The 17,493-nt window shown below is 40.8% G+C and overlaps 1 protein-coding gene across 2 annotated transcripts in view; it reads left to right on the plus strand.

The window, feature by feature from the left end:
• The window catches only part of GRB2 (growth factor receptor bound protein 2), a 52,712-nt gene extending 35,715 nt beyond the window's left edge, over positions 1 to 16,997 (plus strand). For both annotated transcript variants that reach the window (XM_074922106.1, XM_074922107.1), the window contains 4 exons: positions 5,365 to 5,462; positions 10,751 to 10,873; positions 13,367 to 13,535; positions 14,697 to 16,997. In XM_074922106.1, the coding sequence (XP_074778207.1) occupies positions 5,365 to 5,462; positions 10,751 to 10,873; positions 13,367 to 13,535; positions 14,697 to 14,882 (576 nt within the window). In that variant the 3' untranslated portion in view covers positions 14,883 to 16,997. The remainder of the gene's footprint in view (positions 1 to 5,364; positions 5,463 to 10,750; positions 10,874 to 13,366; positions 13,536 to 14,696) is intronic.
• Positions 16,998 to 17,493: the final 496 nt, after the last annotated feature.

Raw genomic sequence — 17,493 nt, forward strand, 5'->3', positions numbered from 1 at the left:
AGCTGCAGGTTATCGGGCAGTGTCTTGCGTTGTCTTCTACGAAACCCTGAAGAGATTTAATTTGAATATCCTGTAGTGCCGTTTGCAGTGAGCTTGTGGGGAAGGAGGATGCTATATAATGGACTGAGTTGAACTTGCTCTGCTGAATCCAGATGTAGCTTTCCTTGAAGCAGTGGGTGCTTGCTGGTTTTGTAGCTAGTTCATACCTCTCTTCTTGGAGCAGAAAAGGAGCCGTTTTTCTCTGAAATGAAAAGCTGTGTTAAAGCATCTCTGCAGAGGGTGAAAACTGTCCTTCCGACCACCATTTCACCCTGGGATGAGTAGCTTCCAGGCTTAAAAATTCTCTTGCAGCATTGCTGCCTTGAATCATTTGTTTACTTTAAAAATTTGAGTTCCTGCCCAAGTTTGAGTGTTATGAGCACTTTCCTTGGATTCCTGAGACTTTGGAAGTGTTTCTAATATACTGCATTGTTTTCTTTGTGGCAGTGTCCATGCAGCTTTGTCAAGGAGAAAAACCACACTTGTAACTAACAGGTTATACTTGAGCAGTTGTGTTACCTTCTGTTTCAGTCAGCACAGCAAAAATCCTGAAACCTTACATACAGTTCAGGGAAAAGAGGAGGTTTAGTCAAAACTGAGAGCCCCCTCTAAATAAGTTTTTTTGGGTTTTGTCTCTCCAAAACCCAAGCATTCTGATGAATTTGGCAAAATTCACATGCACATACATTGGAGGCCTTATGTTTAGCTCCATGTTTGCATATGGGAGTCAGCTTGAGAGCTGAGATGCCAGATCTGCTTGTTATGTTCCAATTTAGTGCCTGCGTGTTCCTGAAAGTTGTTCAGCTTTGTGAGGATAAAGACTGGTGTGCAACAACTCACAAGGGTGGAAAAGCTGTACTTAGAAATATTCACTAGGTATGGAATTGAAAATGGCTGGGGATGCCTGCTGTGTGTGTGAGCTGTTCCAGCTCAAACTTGGGAGCTGCCTTGTTGTGCGGCTCTTCAGCAGTGCCTCTTCTCCATTTCCATGGGAACAGATGGGCTTTTGTTGATAAGAGATCTATTATCAAACTAGGAAACTGACGGGCAGCAGTTGAGCCACTATTACTGTAAAACAGGGCTGACTACAGACTGAGGACATCACATGGCAGTATGTGTTCAAATATAGTGGCTAAAAATACCCTTCCTTCTTCCTCCTTTCAGGCACAGATGCCCCAGTGTGAAAGGAAGAGTCACTCTGGCATAGACTTGATTAGATTTACAGCAGACAAGAGGATTGTCTGCAGAGGAATGCTTTATGTTTTGACCTATACAAAGAGCAGCAGTTTTTAACAGATGTTGGGCTAAATAAGTGTTTGTACCTTTTAGATTTTTTTTTCAGACTTTGTGAAGGCTGTCTCAGTTTGGAGTGGTGTATCTTTTAAGTTTTGTTGCTTAATTTATCTGTATTTATTTGTACTTGGAGAAATTTTCAAAGCAAAATTCAGTGATACCTGAAGTACTTAAACTAAATTTCATAGCTTTAATAAGTCTTGAGAAAATCTTACCACAGCTCAGTTAAGTGTCTTTATTTTTCTTAGAGGCATAGCACGTTTTTTTAAGTATCCTGATGATAAATTTCAATCTTAATTATTATTTGGAAATCACTTGGAGGCCAGTTGTAAGTATGGGATAGATGGATTTATTGGATGCTTTTCTTAAAATGTTTTGCAGCAAAATGGTTTAATTAAAGTCAGTTCTTTCATTTCAGTGGATTTGTAATTTTAAAGGAGAGGACAATGTCAGGTGTGTCTAAGCCAGATACACGCCAACGCAGAGAGTTTTTACCTGTGTTCCCAACTTACTTTTTAGTTGTATTTCACTAATATATGTTAGTGAAATTTTTTTGTAAGTTGAAATGTACATGACTGTTCTGCAGTTGTCATAATAATAACTACATAACTTCATAGCAGCCACCAGAATTCCAGCCTTGTGTACTCAACTGCAAAGTTGTCCTGAATATCAGGTACTGATTCAGTACAAGTCATTTTTTGCTTGACTAAGCATTGGGAGCAGCTCCAGCGGTGTCTGAGACATTGTCAGAAGAAATTATTTTTCAGATATCTGTGGTGTAGAAATCACTCCTCTTGCAATGATACGTGAACATAGAGCTTTGTAAAGAAAACAGTATGTTCTGTTGCCTCTGGAAGAGTGCACACTGAAAGACCCTGAAAGGGGAAAACGGGAATGTTTACAGGGTGACTCTGTGTGTATAAGCTCTCTGGTATATAATATAGGGCATGAGTATCTTGGCTGTCTTCCAGGGCGTGAATGGAGCTGTGACAGATAGTTAAAATGATCCTAGAAAGGGCAACTGGCTATGAAGATATGGGAGTGTGGGTGTGAAGCAGGAAAAAGTCCTTGGAGAAAACAAAGCCGCTGAAGGGGGGGAGCTGTGGAGGATTCGTTATTACAGCAGAAGTACCCTGAACAGGTCGTACATGCATATGTGTAGGCAGTTCACCTTACTATGCCTTCTATCCAGCTATTTTTTCCCCGTCACAAAGCTTAATGCATGCCTCAGCAATGCTCCCTCACTGGCATTTGGCTCCAGGCCAAGCATTAATGAGTACCCCAAGCCCTATGTGATTTGGTTCCTCCAAATCTATTAGCATATCTTCAGAGCAAGATAAAACTCATTAAAATAATTTACATTTGGGCATTAGAATTTCTGATAATTTTTAATACCTACTGCCAAAAGCACAAATATGTGGTAATATCCTTCATATGAAGCTACAATTTACCCAGGTTTTTTTACTTTTGGAAAAAGAACAGACTGCCATATCCCTTAACTGCTCTCTGATGGTATTGAAATGAGTTTGTAGTACACAATCTTATCAAAGGTTTGATCTGTGCTATCTTTGATAAAGGAATGCACACTATTGCATAAAATTTGGCTTATAAGAAATCACATCAAAATGTGTCATGTTTGTGTTCTGTTGTAAATGACTGTAGTGATGGCAGCTGAAGTATATAACAACCAAACTTCCTGGTCATTCAATCTATGTGTCAAAATCTTTGCATGTGACCAAGTTGTAGATTGGGCTGCAGTGTGTGCTCTCTGTCTCCCTAGTCGCTACACAATTCACGTTTTCACATACCAGAGCTGCCTGCTGGTGTCATCTACCTGTATTTCATATTCTGGAGTTGAATCAGTTCTGCACAGAACGCTGTCTTGCAGTCAGTCAGTACAGCGGTTGTGAGAGATGTGCATCATTTCTTGCTTAAAGGCAATTCAGCAGACATCAGCTGATGTGCGTCAGCTCTCCATGTGCAAGCTTTTACCTCAGAGCCTTTAACAGAGCCACACTTGAACTGCTCATGACCTGTGGTCAGATTATCCTTGCTGAATGACTGAACTGTAATGCATGCTAAAACAATGCTTGTAAATAAATAAATGGAAGCCCACAGTAGTAACTGCACAAAAGATAGCTTGAATATTTTTATCCATATAAAAGTACCTGGGATCTTTTAAGTACTAAAGTATCTTCAACTGAAAATATCCTGAAATGGGCTATAAAGGTGCATGTCTTTGCTCACCTGAAGTTCTGTAGATGTGGCCCTGCTACTGTGCTAGTTCTGCAGTGGAAGGGCTGGCACCCGGGGGATGCACATCCTACCATCAGCCTCTTCGGTTGGGACTTAAGGAGCAGCCAGGTAACTATTACCCACTGTAATTCACTGGGGAGATTCAGATTCTGTTGTCTTTTTCCTTTACCGGATTTCACTTTAGTAGGTGTTGAGGTTTTTCTCTTTTATATGTAGTAGTCAGCAATGAGGTAGATTAGGGTGTTGATTTGTCGTGTATTTTTGAAAGACTGCAACACTGATCATTAGAGTTTCAATTTTCTGAAGCATTCCTGTCAGCTATAAGAATTTTAAGGCCTGTACTTGCAAATTACTGCTTTTCCTTTTTTTATTTCCTCTTATCACCTTTTCAAAAAAGACATATAGTGAGATAGAGAAGAAAAAATGAAGTCAGAAATGGCAGTAATTGCTTATGAAGATTTTTGGGTTTTGGTGGATATCTTCACCATAACTGCGTGTGTCTGTAGTATCGATCTTTGGATCTGCATTCCTGTTGGCTTTCTCTTGGTGTTGCCTCGTCTTCCCACATTCAGGCAATGCTAATCATGTGATACTTTTATGACTTGAAGCTTAAATGTGTGTCTTTTTTTAAACTCAGACCCAGCCTTTTGTTGACCCTTGTCACAAAGTTGTAAAAGAACCTCAGAAAGCTGAGAAGGAATGAAAGTGCTCAGGGAACAGTGTTGTGGTGCTTAATCGTAAAGGGTGGGGAGCAGGTTCTGTGCAGTGTTATGCCAAATCTTTTTGAGGAAGGGTAGTTTCAAACTATAGCATGGCTTTATTTACCAAACATAATACTACTTTATTCCAGAGACTGCTTTCAGTCAGGGTACCAGGCTTGCCTGTTGCACTGTACTGGTTGACAGAAATTCAATGAAAAATAAAGCACCAAAGTTTTTATAACAAGTATGCTTTGAAGTATCAATTTGTGCTTTTTAAAGCTACCTCTTCGTGTGTCTCTTCTCTTGTGACTCCTGATCTTTCATACACTTTAGAAATAAAGTCATAAAAATATCCCTAAAAAAAACCCCCAAAACCTAACAGCTTCATCTACATTTGCTTTTTTTATGTGCTTAACTTGCTTTATTAACATAAAAAATGTCTAACAGGCAAGTTACTGTTTCTGCCATCTGACTTAACCTGGTTTTAACTTGCATCAGCAAAACCAGCTGAAGTTGCCAGTTGTATCTGCAGCTGGGCCTGTGTTAATGTTGTCATGGGGGAGTCTTTCTTGTAAAATTCTCTGTAATATAGATGTTGCCTAGAATCTCTAGCATATCCAGTGTGGAACCAGTGCAAATGCAGAACAGCTGGATGAAATCACATTTATGCTGAAAGCATCAGGTTTGTGAGCTGAATTCAGGAAAAAATGATCATTAGAAGTGATAAAGAATTAGAATTTCTTGGCTTGCAGATTTTGGGCAGAATTTTTTGGTTAACACAGCCAACTTAATCTTTGGTACAAATATGAGTCTGGTTATGGTCTTAAAAGTACCTGTGGACTTACCGTGGCTTTTTTACTAAAGCTTTGTGTTTAGGTTATTTTAAATTACTTGTTCACCACAGCTCTGAATGCTCATGAGATGCAGTGGAGCAGGATGGCTAGCATCATTTTTTATAGGCTCATCTTACAAAGAGCAGTCTTTGGAATGAGAATGGGAAGAATATGCTAGTACCTTCATCAGTTTTGCTGTATCTTGAAATGCGGTGAGCTTATTTTTTGTTTGCTACCTTTAGGTTTTGAATGAAGAATGCGATCAGAATTGGTACAAGGCAGAACTCAATGGAAAAGACGGCTTCATTCCCAAGAACTACATAGAAATGAAACCACATCCGTAAGTAGAGCTTTGGTGATAGGCTCCCTTGATTTTACTTTTGCACATCCTCTCAACCAGATGGTTTTCTGTGGAATGTTTTGCAAAGCATACTTTACCAGATCTAACATGTATGGATAAATAAAGGATGACTGTGGAGTTGTATCTCTGGCTGTAGTGTTTACTGTAACTCATTTCACAGCTAGCTATATAGCAGGGTATTTTTGGAAGCTTTTTTGATGGTTGCTCTGGTGTTTCGCTTTATGGTCAGACAAACTGATCTTGGGGTAGCAGGCATAAATCAGCAGAAAACTCTTTAGTAGCAAGTTGTCACCACCACTGCCCCAGGAAAAAGAGTGAGAGTGTTCTTGTGATGATTCTCTGGTTTACTTAGCATAGCAGGTAAGAGTAAAAACTGTGGCATTCACAGCTCACCAGAAAAACATTCAAGGATATTTGGAACTGAACTCAAAGAATGTCTGTGTTGTGTCATGGGCGTAGAATCATAGTTGTTTTGGTCAGAGAGGACCTCTAACAGTCATTTGGTCCAACACCTTCCTCGTGAAACAGGCCAACCTCACAGAGTCTGTACTGTTATGCAAGTATAGTTGCATTGATTTACAGCTCCAGGGAACGGTATTTGAGTAACTACATTTCCTCTTAGATAAAAAGAATCTAGCATATGACAGTATCGTGACTGTGTATTTTCTTTGTGTCAGTTCATGTATTTCTGCTGTCTTCTACTAAACTCTGGTTCTGCCAACCTTTGAGATCCTTTACCATCTGAACAAGAAAACAGCAAGCTCTGAGTAGGAGAGAAAAGGTTCAGGAAGAAACAGCAAAACCTATAATCAGGGTTTTTACAAGGAGTGTTTCAGTTGCTCACAAAAACTGTTTGATTTATGATTGTTAGCTGTAATTATAACATGAAGATATTGCAGTTAAATCCAATCAAGAATTATTTTTCTGAAGACTTTTTTGAAATAGCAGAAGGAAGCTTCTGAGGGACTGTGCCCCAAGAAAGAGAAGGAGGTATAATGCTTAAGTGCAGCCAAGTGGGAAGTGAAGCAAGGATGCACAAGAAAATTCTGGAATTCTTTAAAGCCTTGTCTTCTGCAGTAACATGTCTCATTTACCCCAATCATGCTAGTCCACTCATGATCACAAATGTACACTGCAATTTCTCCCTCGTTGATTTGAATCATCATACATCTCATAACAGGTTTGCAGGCATTTGAGTTACACAGCAGTGAAGTCTCTTGTGATGATGATGACCAGTTTGTTCTGTAATCATTTATGGTATTTTGTTTTAGAGGGATAGAGCTGTCAGTTTTTTACTTTCTGAAATGAAAAGGGAATGAACCTGAGCCTGCAAGTGGGTGAATTTGGTAGTGTTTTTTAAGCGTAGTTAATCTGACCTTTTCTGAAGATGTTTAAACTGCTGATGACAGCTGAATGGAGTTAGCTCCATGTGTCAGCAATGCTGGGAGTCTTAACTAGTGCATTAGCAACCCTGGGAAATTATGCAAAAGTTTTTATAGCATTATGTTTGCTTAGCTATAATGCAGAGCTCTCTGAGTAGTCATACAGGTCATACAAAAACCAAATTAGAGGCAGCTGACCAAGAGTGAAAAGTGTTCTTTTTCTCAGACTAGTATCAAGTTGTGTTGTGGGAAGGCAGCACGAGAGTTTTTCAAGAGGATTTGGAAAGAAAGCAACTGAAAATGGCTTTAAATCCTGCCCTAGCATCTGAGACTTAAATCCTCCAGCCCCACAGCTAGTCTTAAGGTGCAGTGTTTCTTCTTGCTTGTATTTTGCAATTCTTAGTTTGCTTTGTAACTACTAGCAATTGAAGCTGAAAGGAAAATGTGGTGCCTCTCAGTCACCAGAGTCACCTGGATTCTGAAGGGTTAATCTGAATTGCCACATCAATTAAGCAAAGATGTAAGTAGACATAGGCATGATACTCAGAGAAGAGCTGCAGGAAACTCTGGGCAGGGAGCCTTCCTGTGCAGGCACAACAGTGCAGTTCAGTGGCAGCGCTACCTTTCTCTCTTTAGGGGGGCTGGGAAGGAATTTGCTGTTTATGAAAGGGCCTGGATCAGAGTCCTGCTGTGTGTCTGTATCTCAAGTGTTTGTGTTCATAATCAGCTTTGCTTGGAAATACTGCTGAAGTCTCACTTTGCAATATTGTAACTTACATGGAGGAAATTGGCCAAGATACATGGTTGTGCTAAGTAAGCCAAAAGAATTGCCGAACTGCCAATTGAAATGAGCCTGAAAGCAATGTGAACTTTGTGTTGTACCAGTCAGTGCATCTCCTTTATCCTGTGCAGCATCAGCTGCAGTGCCTTGGTCTGGTTTTGCAGTGCTGACTGGATGAGTTTCACCTACATTACAAAGCTAGTTGAAGACAAGTGTTACCAAGCTTAGCCCTTCAGCAAGGAAGCTGTGGGAATACTGTGGTCTGGTTCTTTGGCCTAGTTCTCAATGTGTAATTTTTGACAGTTTTTTCAGTCATTCTGTAGCAAAGATGCATACATGTGCAACACTTCTGATGCTTTACAACTGTGTTCTTAAGTAGACAGTAGTCCTTCAAAATCACTTTGTCTTTCATCTATGGGGTTTTCTTTTAATCTTTTTTTGTATTTAGAATTCAAGCTTCTTTGGCTAAATTGGTAGTGAAGTCATAAAACTGCAAGGGAATTCAAGAATTGTGAAAGATTTAGTCTTTATATTTAAAGTGCCTTAAAAACAGCTAGCAGAAAACTGATATTGTTACTTTGGAAGTGTTAATTCCTTTAATCGAATTGTACACTTCTTTGTAGTGATTCAGTAACTTTTAGGGAAAAACTAAGGTATGCTTCTGGGGCTTCAGGAAGGATTGTAGGCATTCAATTGAGTTTTCAGGCTTTCTTTCTATTTTAGAGATGGGTGAGGTGTTTTGATTTTTCTTTTAAGATGAGGCTTTCATTTCCAAGTCACATGCAAGTAATTGAGAACTAAACAGAACTAAAACACTTTGTAGACAGGAACTATGGCAAGATATCTAAAATCATAATATCAGGCTTGCTTTATGTAACATTTGACAGAGGCAAAATTCAAGACTTAGCATTATGACAATTGTGCCAAAAGCCCAGGAAACAAAATACCACCTTTGAATTCTAAAGGAGTTTCACATAATGGCTTCTCTTGGTGGTTTTCTGAAGGCAGCAGAGTGCAGTGAGAGATAGGTAGACAGATGCTGCTTCTGCTATCTCTGCCACCACCTCAGGTACCGAGAAGCAACACAGATGCTAAACCACCAGGACAGTACTAAATGCCATGAAATTCTTTGTCACTACAAATTAGGATGGTTGTGGGAGAAAGCTTTTCCTTTCTATTCCAGGGGATAAAAAGTACACAACAAGACTTGCAAGCAAGTAAAACATGTTTAGGTGATCATGGAAACCAAGTTTGTATAGAAGATTGTATAATTTTCAGTGCCAAAATGCTTTTCATAATGGAGCTGCATAGCTAAAGGAGTAAAAGGAGTGAATACATGCTCCTTTTACAAGGGGGATGTCCTAGAGTTGTTTTATTGAATGTGTTGCAGATCATAGAAATACATCTGTGGACTCATCACCTTGATACAACTTAGGGATGTGTTTTTTGTAGTCTCCTATGGTGAGCAGATACTGAAGACAGCCAGTGAGAGGAGCGAGGGCTGCCAGTAGCTGAAGGGTCTGGTAATCAAGTAATCGGTGGTGCTCCACCTCTGGAGATGGCTTCCTCTTAGAGAGGAAGACCTGGTGACTTTGTGACTTCTTGAAAGCTTCAGCTTCTCTTAAGAACAACTGTTTCAGGGAGGATTCTGCAACTTCTGACTTTTTGCTGCACCAAAGCCTTCACTGTAGAAAGTAAACTTTGCGTGGAGCTCTTGTTATTAAATGCTCTCCTTTAAGGTCAGTCATCTGCATGGTTATAGGCTGTGGTAAGTGCTTCTATCCTGTGTGATCTGCTACTCAGAACTGAAAGCTGTACTTCTTGGTTGTGAAGATGGTTCTGCTTTTCCCATGCCATGTGACCTACCACTCAGGCCTGGTTTGCCTTTAATCTTGGATTACTCTGGAAATGCAAATGTGAATGTGGGTAAGAATCCCATGACCAGGGGCTGTTGGTCAGTGCTGATCTGGTTGCGTGGGGTAAGTGTCATGGAGGTGGTCAGCCTGCGGCTTTGACTTCTGTGCAGCTGTCAGGAATTTCAGATGTGGCTTCCACAGTGCAGCTATTTCATGTGACTGCTTATGTGAAAGCTGATAGATTGTCCTGACTGTAGGAGAAAGCAAGAAAATGGGTCACTGAAACAAATATTATCAGCATCTTTCCTCGAACTGAATTGCATGCCCAGCTCAGCACTCCTCTGCAATGAATCAGAGACACCTTGAGGGGAGTTTTCTCACTTGATCTGCATGTAACTCCACTCCTGGCACCTGCCTTAGCTTTCTGACATCTTTGACCACAGTGTTGTGGTAGGGGTCAGAAGGATTGGACTCTGGGCTGCAGGAACAGCCAGCTCCCCACTAACTATCTTTGGGTACTAACAGTGAAATAAATGCTGCTCTATCATAGGGAAGTTCAGTAGTAACCAGCCACCAGTGCAGGACTTCTTTTTTTTGTCTCTGAGTTGATGGCATCATATAGTTTGGACAATTAAAACTTTGGATGTAGAGACGTAAGACTTTATTCCTTAGTGACAGAAGAAGAGGCTTGAGCTTCTTGCTTGAGTGCTAGGCATTTAGTCTGCTTGACTTTAGGTTGCGAGTCCTGATTACTAAGATACCAGTGCAGTAGACCACAGTAGACATTTTAACTTTGTCAAGGTTGTAGCCAGTTCCCAGGATATCTGTCGTAATCTCACAAAGCAGGACTTTGTTGTGAAGCAATTGTGTACGTTAGGTTCTTGTCGTGATATTTTTTTTATACTAAACTGGTAGAGCAAAACAATGTGCATTCACTTTTGATCAGGTTTTCTTCTGCCTCTGAAAATAAATCCTGTAATTTCAGGATTTCACTCTTACCACATAGCTGCTGTGCTAAATTGGATGAAATAATAAGCACCTGCTTATCAAGTCACCGTTGCTTCATTGCTAGGATGAAACATTGTGAAAAGCTTTTCACTAGTCTGCATTGGAGTGGCCGTGAGGTGCAGTGTAGTTATTTCTGTTAAGAATCATTTAATCTGTGTTCCGAATATCTACGTCTGGCTCTTCCACGAAAGGATTAAAATTCTTAACTTTCCCTATTGTTTTCTTTTCCTCACTGCACAGGTGGTTTTTTGGAAAGATTCCCCGAGCGAAGGCTGAAGAGATGTTAGGTAAACAGAGACACGACGGTGCCTTCCTCATCAGGGAGAGTGAGAGCGCTCCTGGGGACTTCTCCCTCTCAGTCAAGTAAGTAATGCCCAGAAGCAACCATGTGTGGTAATCAGGGCATCTACTGCTCATTTGGACTTGTGAGTAAAGGGCCGGTGATTGTCAGCGTTGAGGAGCCGGAATAATCTTCCAGATGCCCTATAGCATTCCTCTTCTTCCAGCAATACTTACTCCCTCTCTGATAGGGCAAATACATATGCTCTGCTTTGTAATGAGCCTACAGGGCTGACCTGGTGGCATGTTCCTGTCCGGATCATGTAGTCCCAGGCTGTCTGTTGATTTGTGGATCCCATTCCTTCTCCTTAAAACCACGAAGTGCCCAGTGTGTACGTGTTTTCTCCCATCCTTCTTCATTCCTGTCCTGCAGCGCAAGTTATTACTCTGTCTTCTCTCTGTGTAGTACACTTCTAAATATGTTTTTCATATCTGCTTGGCACATGCTTTGGGGATATTCATGTTGTCTAGCACTGGGACATGGAGCTGTGAAAACAGAGGTCTCTTGGATGTCTCATAAGTGCATTCCATGTTGGTAGAGAACTTCAGTCTAACGACAGTGTAGCGAGAAGCAATTCTCAGCCTTGAATAACCATACTAGAAGTACTGGCTGTTAACTAGTACTGCTACTAGTTCCTGCTAGTTAGCCACGGCCTACATAATACCAGGCTACCTGTCCTGCCCATCTGAAGTTCCTGTAAAATAGAGGTATTAGAAACTTTAAAGGGTATCTGACATAATTTAACATGGGCTGGAGGTGGGAGGGACTCTGTCCTTAGCAGTAGATTTTGCCTTTTTTTAATCTTATGTGATCTTCCCATTTCCTACCGGAAACTAACAAGATTTTCTTTAGAATCGTAACAATAATTTTTTATTATTCATGTACAATTCCTAATGTGCTCTGTTTTCTGTGACTTATCAGTGATCTGTCTCGACAGGATAATTTTTTTTTCCTGGTTGTTTTTAGTCTGTAACCAAATTTTTGTCCTGTACAGCAGCACTGAGTCATGCCAACAAACTGGATTAAAGCCACTGATTTTAGAGATGTTTACATTTCTGTCTTGGATAAAATCATCTGAGCTGGAATACTAGATATGAATGGAAGCTTCATTCCAGAAAGTGCATTCCTTTAAGAAACATCCAGTTATGATAGCACAGCTCTGCCTGCCTGTTAGCTTAGTGTTGCCATCTGGTGGTAATTTCTCAGTTGATTTTTTTTTTTTCCCCCTGTTTAATTTAGAAGTCTTTTTCTTAAACAGTGATCTGCAGGGTTGAAATAGTGAGAAGCTCTCAGGTTGAGCAAGGGAGAGCAGAGGCAGTACTCATGAGTTATTTCATGTTAGTTTTGTAGCAAAGATAGCGTCTGCTTTTTCAGCCAATGTATAGAGGCTGTGCATGCCAAGTGGGGAACAGTTGTGTTCTGTTTTCAGTGTTTTAGACTGAAGTAAAAATATCATCTGGAAAATCCCAATGGACCTCTTAAGAGTTCCTCTTTATTCAGAATAAAATTGTGGGAAACGTAACTTCAACTGAATGCCATCATTTGTCACAAAGAATTGCTAACACAGAATGGAGGTTGCTGCATTGCATGTGCAGCATCACCTTTTGGGCATTTTGAGTTTGTGGGGGGGGTTGTTTTGTTTTAAGGACCAGAGAGATTCTTCTGCTTTTCAGGACAGTCTTTTGCCTAAGTCCAGACTGGCTGCCAGAAGAGACAATCCTAGCCTCTCTGTGGCAGTGTTTTCCCAGCAGTTTACCTATAATGGGACTGGTGCTTATGTGTTGCATTATCACACACACAGTGGTGCTGACTGAGACTGTGAGAAGTACAGGACCATAGCAAGAGTAGCACAAAGCTAATTCAAATCAGTTGTGAAATTGCTGTATGTGAAGAGCTAAACCGAAGCACTTGTACTATTTGACTTCAAAATCTTGTATTTGGGAACGTGAGGTAGAAGGCACCATGGTGCAGCGACTTTAATGTGGCCTTGTGTTTGTACTGCGAAGTCCATGGCATGTGTCCTGGTTGTTCTGTGCACTGTCTTCAGCGACAGGTGACTGCATACCTACATGTACGTACACGTACTGGCTGCCAGCTACGTGGCAATGTAGTGTAAAATGAAAACTGAAATATTGCATGTCATCCAAGATAGTGTTGTGACACATCCTTTACGAAAAGACCTCAAACTTCTGCAAATTCAGAGTGGTTTGAAAAGCTGGTTTTAAACTGAAGTCCTATTATTTAAAAAAAAGCACACGTGAAGCTTGCAGAATTTTTTTCAGGATAAATTCAGTATTTGTATTCTATCTCTTTGATCACTGATTTCTGTAAAATGTATTTGACAAGGAGGTTTCAGACCTCTTTTTTATAGCAACCAATTGGTATCTATATTGACAGTTTTCATGGTGCCCTGAAAGACCTTTTTGTTTGAAACTTTGTGATGACGATCTCAAAAGAGGAGTACTCAGCAACTAATAATGTGCAATTTTTTTGTGTACTTCATTCTTTCCACACAGGTTTGGAAATGATGTGCAGCACTTCAAGGTGCTTAGAGATGGGGCTGGCAAATATTTCCTCTGGGTGGTGAAGTTCAATTCTTTGAACGAGCTGGTAGATTATCACAGATCCACATCTGTCTCCAGGAACCAGCAAATATTTCTCCGGGATATTGAACAGGTGCCACAGGTAAGAGGAGTGTCCTCATGAAGTGCACTATTTAGAGCTTGTCTTAACGTTTATGGATACTGTTGAAGGAAGGTCACCTGATTGCTGTGAATTAAAAATGGGTTTACTCCTGGTTTAGGACACGGTAAGAAAGGTTAGTTCTATTTATACAGTTCATAGCCAGAACTGTACCCCTCAGTAGCCAGTGAAGCTTTGGTGCTGGTCTTTCCTGAAGAGGTGGTTGCAGGTATAGCACATAGAACATCTCTAGCCTTCTGGTTTGGATCTAGCCAGGGTTAAGAGAAACCAAAAAAGTACTGCTGAGTGCCAGCAGAGCAGCTTGTGTATATCTAGCTCTGTTTTGTTCCATTTCCCAGGCCAATCAGAACGTTATGTTGCATGTAACTGGATCCTTTGTCAATTTTGGGTAAATCATTTTGCTTCCATGTGCAGCATTATAGTTCTAGCTTGAAGACAGGAGGTGTGGAATTGGTACTGCTCTCCAGGCACCACCAGCACCTTTTGCCACAGTTTGTCTGAAATAAATCTGTCTCTGCACTGTTGGGTCAGGGATAAACAGAGGATGAGAAAACAGGTGGCTGAAAATAATAAGCAGGAGAATACCTTCCTGGCCTCGTGATTTTAAGAATACAAATGCATTTCATGTGAACCATTAGCTTTTCCATAAGAATGGAAGTACTTGCTGACCAGGCAAAATGCTCTGTGACAGAATTTCTTGATACTGGAGAATTTTAAGGAAAATGTGTTTAATGCCAACATCCAGTTTTTATGGGGAACTTTGCGTATCACGGTGTTAGACAGATTAGTGATATTTGCACTGTCGGTGAAAGGAGGATGAATAAGCAGAAAGGCTTTTGTATTGCAATAGATTTATAGTAAGTTATGAAGACTGGAAAATACTAGGAAAACATGTGAGTTATCTGCTGTCTTTATTTTGGCTCTTTCACAGAAGCTTGACTTTTTTCTAAGGTCTTCTGTAGACTGTGCTTTCCTGTTTTAGCATCTTGTTACAGATGTTGGAAGCTGGCTTGCAGAGAGATGAAACAGCCTGAATGTTTAACAATAAACTCCAGTGTAAGCTAAGCTCCCGCCTGAGGGAGCAGGTTTCTTGAGTGCTGTGGGTGATTCTCACTTTGTGTATCTTTTTCTTTCCCCTTTCAGCAACCAACGTATGTTCAGGCCCTGTTTGATTTTGATCCCCAGGAGGAAGGAGAGCTGGGCTTCCGTCGTGGAGACTTTATCCAAGTCCTTGACAATTCTGACCCCAACTGGTGGAAGGGAGCCTGCCACGGACAGACGGGCATGTTTCCACGCAACTATGTGACCCCAGTGAATCGGAACATCTAGAGATAAATATTAGAGATTATTTAAAGAAAACAGAGAAACAGTAAATACACATACAGAGCCTAACTGCAGCCAGTGACCTAAAATCACACGGCGATAAAACCTGAGTCACCTTTCACCGTGAGGTGATCCTCCTTCACTCAGTACGGAACTTCAGGGGCGGGGAGGGGGGAAGAGTTCAACTTACACACCAAAACTTATCTTTAAAAATAAAAAAAAAAGAGAGAGAAAAAAATGAAAATAACAAATTTCCTCAGCTGCTCCTGGGTTACCCCCTTTTATTCATTCTTCTTGTTTCCCCTTCCTCCTCTGTCCATCAGTGCATGAAGTTTTAATGCCATATAAAGTCCTAGCCATGCAGTTAAAGGAAAAGGGAGAAACTCTGCTGGTATTTTCTCTCTCTGCAAACGGTCTTCATTTGACATGAAGGGACATGAGAGAAGAACCAAATCCACAGTCCTGCCTTTAAAAAAAAACAAAAATCATCAGTCTCTGCTTTTGCCTTCAACATTCAGCTCTTCTTCTTGCCTGGGAAAGATGAGGTGTTAATCTAATTTTTATTGTTTCTTCTCCTTTGGCACTTTCTTCTGAAGCTCAGCAGCTTCCAAGCAGGGGAAGGGAGAAGAGTTGTGTGGCTTTTTGTTCTTTTTTTTTTTTTTTTCTTTTTTGAGTCACAGAGCTGCTTTGAGAAACTCCAACGTACAACTGAAGTATGTTAATGCTGTGGTGACAGCTTTTTTGTTTTTTCTTAAAGGTGTACGGTTGAGCACATTCTGTAATTTTTTCCATAGTGCCTTTCCCTTATTTTCTTTTTTATTATTTTTTAAGTTAAAAGGACAGTCCAGAGCTTTTCAGAGGGGTTTTTTCTGCCTATGTGTAAATAAATACTTTTGGGGGAAGGGTGTAAAGGAGGGTGGTTTTATCAATGGACACTTGAGAAAAATCTACAAACAGAGATGGAGCTTTAATCTTAAGATTTGTCTTACTGTTCGACTTCCCTTATTCCAAGGAAAATAAAATCAAGGCATTCAAGCAGCAGCTTAGGCTGCTCAGAGGTGGGGAGCTGCAACCAGGAGCCTCAAAAGAAGTAAGAAAGGGGGAAGTTATGACCAGAGAAAATGAGGAAGAGTATTTTGGGGAGGGAGGGTTAAGGGGGGAATTTGAGAAATAATAGCCCTGAGATGTCCTATAAAATGTACATTCCTTTGATGGAAAACTTTATAATGCAGAGAAACCTCAAGAAATAGTGCTTGAAAAAACTTTATGCTCTTAGTGAATGTTTCTATGTGATGCATGTAATCAGCCTGTCTCTTTGGCCTGGATAGGGAATATTTGCAGTCGTGTTGCTCTTGAAAAGTGGGGTCGGCATCACTGTTCTCCAGTTTCTCCTCCCTCCTCAGGTCAGTGTTATTGCTGAAGTAGATTCCCCCCACCCCGCTCCCCATTCACAGCAGGCTGTGTGATGACTGTAATTCCCACCCCGCACCGTAATGGCATTTACTGTGGCCATTTTCTCCTCCACCAGAGCAGTGTGACATTAAATTGGACAGAAAGGAAAGCAATCAAGCTGCACTGCTCTCTGTGCCAATCTTAAGTTGTGTTATTTTTCCTTTTGACAGCCGTTTGGCTGGATCCCTTCACCCCACCAACGAATCCAAAAAACTGCAGCGGAGATCTCCTACTGCCCTGCCTAAGCATGGGCAATCTTTTGTTGGAGGGTGCCTTTTTTTGTACTAAGTGTTACAAATGTTTTATTCCTGAGATGGACTCTGCCTTACACTTTAATTTTCCAGCAGACGAAAGAGAGAGCTATCCTGTAGAGTATTACTTTCTCCCCCTCTCCTTGCTAGCTGTCACTCACTTTCTTCCTTCTTTGTAAAGTGATTGGAAAAGGAATCTATGGCATTCTACACCTGGACCATTTGATTGTTTCCTTATTTTGGAATTGGTGTATATCATGCAGCCTTGCAGACATATGTCTTGTGTGTGTATATATATTAAAAAAAAAAAAATCAGTGTTTAAATAAAAAAGGCCTATGTACTTAATCCTTTAACTCTGCAGCAGCATTTGGTAGGTAGTAATTAACTGTGAATAATAAATATACATTGAATTCTTCACTTGAGCATCTGTCTGTTCTTTCAGTTAACTGACCAAAAGATGACTGACTGAGCTAATGTACAGGATGTTAGATTGCTGTGGGAGGGAAAAGTTGTAAGGTGTGCTCTGGCCTGAAGTGCTCAGACTCTCTTCAGCATCGTAGTTCAATCTCAGCATGCTCAGCTGAATTCATTACTAGTCATGTCACTTGGCACATGTGGCACGATGAGTAGCGAGGCAGGGGGAAAGGAACGATCATGTCGCCTCCAGGATTGAAGGCTCTGTATTTATCAGCTGAGTGCAAGGGTGGCACTTCAGGGCTTCTTCCCTTTCTTTTTTCTAAGCTTTTTAACAAACTGCTCAAGTGCTCCTGTGGCATGGACTAAGGTCATAAGGAGCCAGTCATGGAGAACCATACACCCGTTATTTCTGGAATGTCTTGCTGACGGACAGAGGGGAAGATGGGCGTGTAAGCACAACCGCTGTGGCTTGGGCTGTTGCCAAAGTTTTTGCTCT

Source organism: Athene noctua, chromosome 18, assembly GCF_965140245.1.
Source record: "Athene noctua chromosome 18, bAthNoc1.hap1.1, whole genome shotgun sequence".
NCBI classification, from domain to species: Eukaryota; Metazoa; Chordata; class Aves; order Strigiformes; family Strigidae; genus Athene; species Athene noctua.